This window comes from Nuphar pumila, chromosome 2 (assembly GCF_984573655.1).
Source record: "Nuphar pumila chromosome 2, dmNupPumi1.hap1.1, whole genome shotgun sequence".
NCBI classification, from domain to species: Eukaryota; Viridiplantae; Streptophyta; class Magnoliopsida; order Nymphaeales; family Nymphaeaceae; genus Nuphar; species Nuphar pumila.
The window spans coordinates 29,933,543-29,942,840 of record NC_143250.1 but is presented as its reverse complement, the minus strand read 5'-3'; the positions used below and the strand labels follow the sequence as shown (position 1 = coordinate 29,942,840).

At 38.0% G+C, this 9,298-nt stretch overlaps 1 protein-coding gene across 1 annotated transcript; it reads left to right on the top strand.

The window, feature by feature from the left end:
* Nucleotides 1-846: 846 nt before the first annotated feature.
* Nucleotides 847-9,089, top strand: PEX13 (peroxin 13). The gene is made up of 5 exons (XM_089995542.1): nucleotides 847-1,106; nucleotides 4,521-4,751; nucleotides 4,848-5,134; nucleotides 8,350-8,442; nucleotides 8,524-9,089. Exons 1-5 carry the CDS (start codon nucleotides 1,067-1,069, stop codon nucleotides 8,734-8,736), a joined length of 864 nt encoding a protein of 287 aa, XP_089851668.1. The 5' UTR covers nucleotides 847-1,066; the 3' UTR covers nucleotides 8,737-9,089.
* The last annotated feature ends 209 nt before the right edge of the window (nucleotides 9,090-9,298 follow it).

Genomic DNA, 9,298 nt, shown 5'->3' with positions numbered 1-9,298 from the left:
ACACTAGCAGAGCCTAAACTAGGCTAATTGATCACAAACGACAGACCATCACTAAAACTTTCTTGCACTCGGCCAACGACGTGTGAACAACATTTTGAGGTCGCCACAGTCACTCACTGTCTTCAGAGATCATATTTTGTTCGCCCATCACGCGAGACCATAACATAATTATTGTGAGAAATTACATGAAAGTTTTAAATGGCAAATTCTCTTGATACTTTCAAAATATCATGATTTTTTCTGAAAACATAAATATCACATTTTAAACATGATACATATGTTTTTAATGGTTATTTATCATGAAAAATCATTCATTTATTTATAAATATATTTTATTTGTATTTTTCATAAAAAATATTTTTAATTTTTTTATTCTTTCTGAAAAAATACATTTTTTTTAAAAATTTTATCCGAAGTTTTTGGTTGCTGATATTTTGTCGTTTTAAATTTTTGTCACTATGCTTGTATCTAATTATTTTTTTACTTTTTTTTTGGATAAAACCAAAGTACAGATTTTTTTTTTTTTAAATTTGCAAGAAATTCATAATCAGTAGTAAACCATATTGCTTTAAAAAAAACTTTGATGTCACCTGGTTAAGATCAGATCCCACCATAACGTTCACGCCAAACCGACGGATTCTATATCTTTTGACTATACGAGTCAAACGATCGAACTTGAGTGATGACCGATAAAGTCAGGTGGGTTCGAGCCCAGGTTCTATCCGTGTGGGGGCATCTCTTACAGACAAAGCGGCCCTTCTCGACTGTTATGGCTGCCGTCGCTACGTCTCCTACCCTGTTTCGCCCCTTAGGCCCTATATAATAAAAAAGGAGTCAAGGGGGGCGGAGCTGAGAGAAAAAACAAACGGGGATGACTCGTTCCATCTGCGTGGTGGGCTCCACCCAAATTCTACCATAGAGAGAGAGAGAGAGAGAGAGAGAGAGAGAGAGAGAGAAGGGGAATCCGCCCCGTCTCTTCCTCCACACCGCCCTTCCTTTACTCGTTCCCCTTCCGCCCTCTGCCCACAACAGCGTATGCGGTGTGTTGCCATCATCATCGACGCCAATGGAAGCAAAGCCGCCGTTCTCCTCTTCTTCTCCAGGAGGTGCTACCCTCTCTCTCTCTGTTCTATCAGTAGTTTCTCTTGGATTTCTTATTTCGGGTAGGTTGGGGGATTCATCACCATAATCGCCTGGTGATAGATCGTCTCGCGTTCCTTCCCTTCGTCGTGGCGTCTGCCTTCCTGATTCCTCCCTTATCTAGGATTAGGATTTCGGTAGTTTGGTTTGCTCGTCTGGTTTTAGATAATATTGCTCTTTTGGGAGATGTGATTTCATGATTGACCTATACTTTTCAACCAATACCCACAAGTGTTCTTTTATAATATTGGGATGTTGCATCGGTAATTGCATCATAGGGTTTATGAAAGATGTGATTTTCTTTTTCCTTTTTTTTAGTTCTCCGATATGTTTCTAGGGTTTATTTTAGATTCTCGTAATTGATTATAGATCGGTTGTTAAATCTGAGGATAATTTTCTTATTGATTTCATGTGTTTTTTGGCTAAGTTTATATGGAAACATGAAGAAAAGGAGTAGATTTGGGGAGATAGGATAATAATTTCCCGCTAGTTTTTGTAATTATTTAGAAAAACAAAGGGATACGTACGGAATTCCAATCTTATTCGATGATGACACAAATACAGGCCTCATAAGTTCCTTTGATTGTGTATTCTTGCAAAAAATCCCTTTTATGCATGCATATATGCTTCTACTCTTCATTTTCATTTTCTTTCCGTTTAATTGTTTTTTAGACAACCCATGGGTTTAGGGTGTCTGTTGATGTAAGTTTAAGTTTTATCATTTTCCTTTTCCATTTCTAGTGTTAATCTTTTTAGTGCTCCCTTTCTAATGTATGTGTTTGGTTATTTTCGCTTGTGCTTCTCTTTCCTCTTCTTGCCATGGAACTTCATGCGTGTAAAACAAATGTAAAGGTGATGGTATTTGTTACACGTGTAACAGTGCAGAAAACGGTAGAGTGGTAATGTAGAATTTGTTAGTGGTTTTTTTAGGGTTTCTTCTTCAACCTTCCCTTTATTAAAGGTAAGGTCTTGGATCTAAATCCTAATTCACTCTATATTTTGGGGGGAGAAACACAATTACATTGTAATTTGTGTACGTGGAACAGAAGAAAGCAAAAGCCCTACTTTCTTTGCTTGTAAATTGACAAAAGAAAAATTAAGTTGAAATGAAAAATCTAGCCCTAGCAAGAGAAAACTATCAAAAGAACTTGGTCAAGGTTGTAAAAAGTGTACCGAAACTCATATCTGGGTCCAAAACAAAATACATGTCGTATCACATCATATAAATTCGGATTTTTAATAAAAACACAAAAAATAGAAAAAATTGTAAAAAATTCATAACACAAGAAACAATGATTAATTGCATAATATAAAACTCTAGCTGCATAAGATATTGAACACATCAAATATTAAAGATCTTATGCTACAAATGCATTCATAGCTCACAAGAAAAATGCAAATTATGAAATAGTATGCCATTAAACTAACATGCCAAAAGATTCATAGTTTCATACATAAACAAAAATAAAATAACAAAGTGTTTTTCAATAATTAAGTTTTACATAACCAAGTATTTTTCAAAATACAAAAAAAACAAGGTAGATGATTTCAATCATCATCTTATTTTTCTTCTCCTCCTTTTTCATCTCCCTCTTCATCCTCCTCATTGCGTGTGAGCTTAAGCTGGTGACCATTCTTTATTTGAGTGCCCCATTGCTAGGTTGGGCCTCTTAATGCTGTCTTCCTCAAAAACAAAACAAAACTCAACAAGCGAAAAAGAGAGATTTGTTTACCCCAATCCATTCCCTTGAGTGAATAGTGGGTAGAAAGATGCTCCCTTGCTTGAAAAATGCAAAAATGTTTTTTCTTGTACAAGGAATGACCCCCAAATTGCCCTCAACCCCTCCAGAGTGTGTGAGTTCCTCTTCAAAGACTTCTAATAAAATGGAGTCGGCCCTAAAGGGCTCTTTTAAATAAAAAGAGAGAAAGGGATAGGTATCATATATGCCCTTTTTTGTATATTATATGAGACACTTCATGTGGGTATGATACACACTCATATTCAGTGTGTATTGTGTTGCAAATGCTGTAGTTACAATACATATTAGGCCGTATCATATGATATGGTATGATACTTACAACATTGAACTTGGTCATCACTAGATGGAAGGTGTGAAAGCACTGTGGTTGATATTGTGTAAATAATATAGTCAATCTTATACGAACAAAGAGAACCCTATTCAAATAGTTCCTTATTGATCTCTCCCAAAAGGATTGGTAAAAACTCCATATTTGTTAATTTGATAATTAGCTATTGGTCTTGTTAGATTGGTTTGGACCATTTATCCAAGAGGGTAGCGGGAAGAGTTATAAAACTGATTGCAAAGTTGCAAACTATGCCTGGATATCAGATATCAAATAAATGAAGGTTTTATAGATAAAACATCTTCAATTGTATCCAGTATCTTATTACCAATAGTTTGCCATCTTTAGTAGAGAGAGAAGCAGTAACCTATTACAGAGATGATCTATTGTTGCAAATTATAGATGAGGTTGGATAGTGGAAAGAGCTGGTTTTTAATCCGTTGGGGAAGTTAATTATTGGAGTGGAAAATTACAGTTGAAGCAATGGAACTTAGACGGCTAAAAGATGAAGAAGCAATAAAGTTAAAAGAAGCTTGATAGATAAAAATAGGTAGGTATTAGTAAGCCATTTAGGACGTGGCTTGTTTGTTTTGTTATGTTTGCTATTTGCTGAAAAGAAAGCTAAGTAAGCAAAATAACTAGTTGAAAGTCTTGGTTGCAAGCTTTATTTGGTCAAATTTGACCTCATAATGTGTTTGTCATGGTCTATCTATTAGGACTCGCAAGTTAGATTACGCCTTTTTTGATTTTTTGTGGACCATCAATTTTTGACGCTCTTAAATATCATGCCTACATAACACAAACGATCCAAAAGAGCTTTTTGACTTAATGTAGATCATATCCGTACGGCTTGATCTAAAAGATATGTGAAAAACTAGTGTTTTCTCTAGAGAACCCACCAGGGTCTGGTTTAAAACTAGACCTGGTCAGATATGGATCTGGAGTATCACACTGGGAAAATGCCAGGTCAGAGATCTGGTTATATAAATTCAGCCAATGTTTGACCCTTTGGCCAGGCCTAGCAGTGTGGCGAGTAGCTTCAGCTGCAAGCCTGCAAAGCTTTTCACTTGCTAAAAGTAAACATATATTTTCATCTCTCTCTCTCTCTCTCTTGTTTGGGTGGAGGTGCCTAGATTCTTGAGGATCTCATGCTCTAAGTAGTAATATTCAATTGCAAAGATGAATTACTTGGGCTATTGCTTCAAAAATAATGGTTTTGTTTGAACTTCTCTTGTATATATGTGGTTTTAAAACAAATCCTTTCATATTTATGAACTTGAATCATGTTACTGCAGGTAACTTACTGCCTCCTAAACCTTGGGAGCGTGGAGGTAGTTCATCCGGCCCCACTCCCTTCAAGCCTTCAACCCCTGGTAAAACAAGTGAAGTTGTTGAGGCATCAGGCACAGCCAAACCTGGAGAAGTTGTAATGAGCTCTGAGAACAATGGTGCTGTAAGTCGAGATGCTGTTGGAAGGCCTCTGCCAACGAGGCCATGGCAACAAAACTATGGGAACAACTATGGAGGTAGATAGTTTGTTGTGATAGAAATGCCTTCCTGGCCACATACTGTTTTGGTTTTGTTACATTCTTTTCTGATTATATTGGACTTGATTAATGCAGGCTATGGTTCTGGTATGAATTATGGCTCAAGTTATGGATCTGGACAGTATGGGTCATATGGTGGATCATATGGTGGAGGCCTCTATGGTAACAACATGTACAGAGGCTTTGGTGGTCCGTATGGAGGTTCAGGGCCTTTTGGTGGTGGAGTATATAACAATGGATTTGGTGGCCCTATGGGAGGTTATGGAATGGGTATGGGTGGTCCTTATGGTGAGCATGATCCAAACAATCCATTTGGTCCACCTTCATCACCTCCAGGCTTTTGGGTTTCCTTCCTTCGGGCGGTAAGTAAAATGGTTCCCATTCTTTATATTGGTTTATTTTCATCATCATCAAGCGGTCTTATCCCAACTACATGAGGCTGGTTACATTGGTATACTTTATCTTGTATAAAATTGCATGGCCTCGTATATTTTCTGGACCTTTGTATTTATGGGCCTCATCAATGAGAGAGAGAGAGAGAGAGAGAGAGAGAGAGAGAGAGAGAGAGAGAGAGAGAGAGAGAGAGAGATGGTTTGAGCTTTTCACTGACCCATCAAGTAAAGTTCTTTCGGAATCCCTTCAAGTGCTAACTAACCATTAATATTTTTTGTTCAAATGGTTTTTACTTCACCATTCCTAGGCCTCTACCTATGGGAGTTTCTAGCGCATGAGGCCCCTGTGGACTGCATGTAATTTCTAGTTTTATACTGCTATTTCTTTCACACACACACACACACACACACACACACACACACACACCTTTGGTGGGATTATGATTGATCAGGTTTTATCAATCCATTTATCCATTCTGCAAAGACTGTTGATTTTCATGTTATGGATTTATGTTGATACTCATGTTTGAATTCTGGAAGTCCTTTTGGGAAGTAACGATATAATCTCTAGATCGAGCTGCCATGGGATTTTAAATGCCATGGGTAGTTTTTGCTTCTAATGACTAGTATACTGCATGTAAAGTCCAAATAAATTATGATCTATATCCTTCCAGATATGGTTGTAGCTTATGAAAATCCCTTTTCTTCTTAAACAGCCTTTATGTCTGTAAATATGGAAATGCACATATGTTCTTGTGTAGGATTTTGCTATCTGATACGGACCCGGTTCTGATACGAGCAGGCTCGGATTAGGTGGCGTAGGCTCAATGGACTTGGTTAGGTAGGTCAGGTAAAGACAAATCCTGTTTGGTTCTGATAGACTCAGGAAGAAAATCTGGTTCTCCCAAACGACTCCACAAACAATATGAAATTTTAAATGTAGGTTCTAGACACATGGAACTATATCCTGACCAAAATTCAGGTCTAAACTCCACGGGGTTGGGGAGATATAAGCTCTGGAAGTGACATCCAGTTTTCTTTGTTTACTGGTTTGGGTCTATGATTTGTCTTTGATAGGGTTGAATAAAAAAATAATTCCACTTTACTGGGTTATCGAAAAATCATGAAATTTAAGCGGTAGAGAGAAGACACGTGGAAGAGTCTAGGGGTTAAACTTCAGCCCCAAATTCCACATGGTTTGGGAGATACGGCTTGCGCAAGTCTTACACAATTCTGCTGTTAACAACAAACAAAACATTGCCAGGTTTGGGCAATTCCAGGCTAGACTTGGTGCTGAGGTGGTTCTTAGTATTGGGACCCGTATGTATGGATCTCTATAAGGTGCTCTATGACTATGGAGATTGCAGAGAAGATAGTAGCGAGAGAAACAAAGAACGGGAAAAAAGAGAGAAAGAGAGAGGGAGCACGAGAGATAGATAGATAGATAGAACTTGATTTACTTCAATGACATATCCCCAAAAAGGGGGATTACATGCTTTTATATAGAGAAACACCCATATTGATGACCTCTAACATCCCCCTTCATCTTCGAAGACTCATAAACAGTCATCTCAAAATTAGACTGTCTTTTTTAACATTTTCTACTTTTAGGTCTCCCAAAATTAGATTAGGCTCATCTTTAGCATTTTTCCACTTTTAGGTCTTCTAACTCTTCCAACTCCTTCACGTTGGATGACTCAAGGAAGAGAGAGAGAGAGCTGGGAATGACATTAGCATGGTGTCATCCTTCTCTTGGGTGGCGTCCCACTAGGTCTCCAATTGGAAGGTCCATACCCAGTTCGTATCATCCCCTCCTTGAGTTGGGCCTAGTCCTCTAGGCATTGGTTTGCTCGAACCTACGTTTATCTCAAAAAGCTCTCCATGATGTTACTTCAATATAGAAACATGGAATACAGGGTGAATCTGAGAAGTTGGTGGTAACTTGAGCTTGTAGGCTGCTGGTACAAACTTTTCTACCTGTCACATTGGTACAGATACAGGGGTGTAACACAGCAATTCCATAAATTTCAAAAATCAAAATCTATTATTCCAACAATACAACATAAATTAATTTAACATTTAACAACTAACTAAACTAGTAACAGAACTGTCCAACAACTTTTATTCAAAGAATCAAAATTCAATAACAAGTAAAGCTATATGATCTACATGCAATATGGAAATATCTAGATTATTAGATATATTCAGTAGAAAATATCTAATAATCTATACTCTGTCTGAAAATAGACAATCTATATTTGGTCTGAATATCTAATAATATATATAAGTATAACTGAAAAGCACCTTAAAACAAAAAAAAACTGAAAAACAACTTAAAAAATACTGAAAGAGGGAATTGAGAGGGAGACAGAGATGGGGAAGACAAGAGCAATTGAGAGGGAGACAAATAAGGGGAAGACGTTCGCGCGCGAGAGAGGGGGAAATCGAGAGAGGGAGAGATGAGAGAGGTGAGCCGAGAGAGAAACAGAGATGAGAGGCGAGTAGAGAGAGAGAGAGAGAGAGAGAGAGAGAGAGAGAGTCGGGGTTCTTTAAGAAAACCTGACATGGGTCGGTTTTTTTTTACCCGACCTGACACAGTGCGGGACCCGATCTGCGGCGTACCTGCACTGCGTCCAGTGGCGGTACCCATGTCAACACGGGTACGGCATCCTAAATGGAGTGTCCATGTTACATAGTTTTCTACATTGTAAGACGTATTGTCTGTTAGTGCTTGGTGGTTTGATATTTTGGTGTTGGGTAGTGCTATCTGCGCACTTTGTATAATTCTCTTTGTTAGCACTGGAACCTCCTACCCTAGTTAGATGTTATGTTGCATTCACGTGTGACATGATATTTTACAACAAAATAGGACAAGTGTGGCATTTAAGACTTCAAATCTGTATTATGCAATTGTTATAATCTCAGTGTCAATGTCACTCAGAAGTCATACAGATCTATTTGTACAGTGGCAATTTTAAAAAGAAGAAAAAGCACACTAAAATTGAAGGTTCAAGATTATAGAAAAGGAACATATAATAAGTTGGGTACATGGTATTGACAGTGACTGACACAGGTTTATTTATTTCTGAAGTGTCATACCATGTCTAGTACCATGTCCCTGTGAAATTGGTTAAATGTCTTGAAATTTCCTCGACTTTTGACTTAATTCTTTTTTCTCATTCCAGATGCATGGTGTTGTTACATTTTTTGGACGAATTTCCATCCTTATTGACCAGAACACTCAGGCATTCCACATGTTTATGACTGCACTTCTTCAGGTAAATAGAGTGAAGTTTGAATTCACCGGCCACTTTAGATTGATCCTTGTTTTAATTTGCTGGTCCTGCTTGTCTTTCTAGCTATTTGATCGTGGGGGATTATTGTATGGAGAACTTGCGAGATTTGTATTGAGATTGCTTGGAATCAAAACGAAGCCCAGGAACCGCCCTCCAACAGGACCCGGCATGCTTCCTGGCACAGACACCCAAGTAAATGGTTACATTCAGGGAACGAAGGCCACCTCAAACTCATGGGACAATGTGTGGGAGGATGATGTTAGCAAAGGAAGATAGAGTGTTCGAATGCAAGAAGATAGTCAAAGTGGAAGACTGACAGGTTTGCATCAAATGCAATCACCTCTTTCAAGTTTCAACAGTAAGCCCATCTAGAAAGTTCCTTTTGATCATGGCCATATTTGAGGGATACCTAAGGCTATGGTGTCATGGTCCTTTCGTGGGTAATGTGGGATGTAGAGTGACGCCATGGGTATTTGATTTTGTGCATATGCTAAGTGTCTGGTTGTATTGACTGTCAGTGTAGATGATGATCCGCCTTTAATTTGGTGTAATATGTAGTGGTAAAGATGTTATGACTGGTGCGCCTATTTTGCTTGCAATAATCATCCTCTACCTGGATTTACTTGCAAGCATGACATGCAGTCTCTTTGTCTTTTTGCTTATTTTTGAGCTAAACATGCTTTTTGAAGTCAAGGCAATTATTTCAACGATGAGTCGACGGAATAGGCATAGAAAAACGTATATGATTTTGCATGATTTTCTACTAGCTAATAAACCTTTTCCCGGTCTGCCTACACGAAATATATGGTTCTTAAAATGTCCATCACGTAACTTGGCT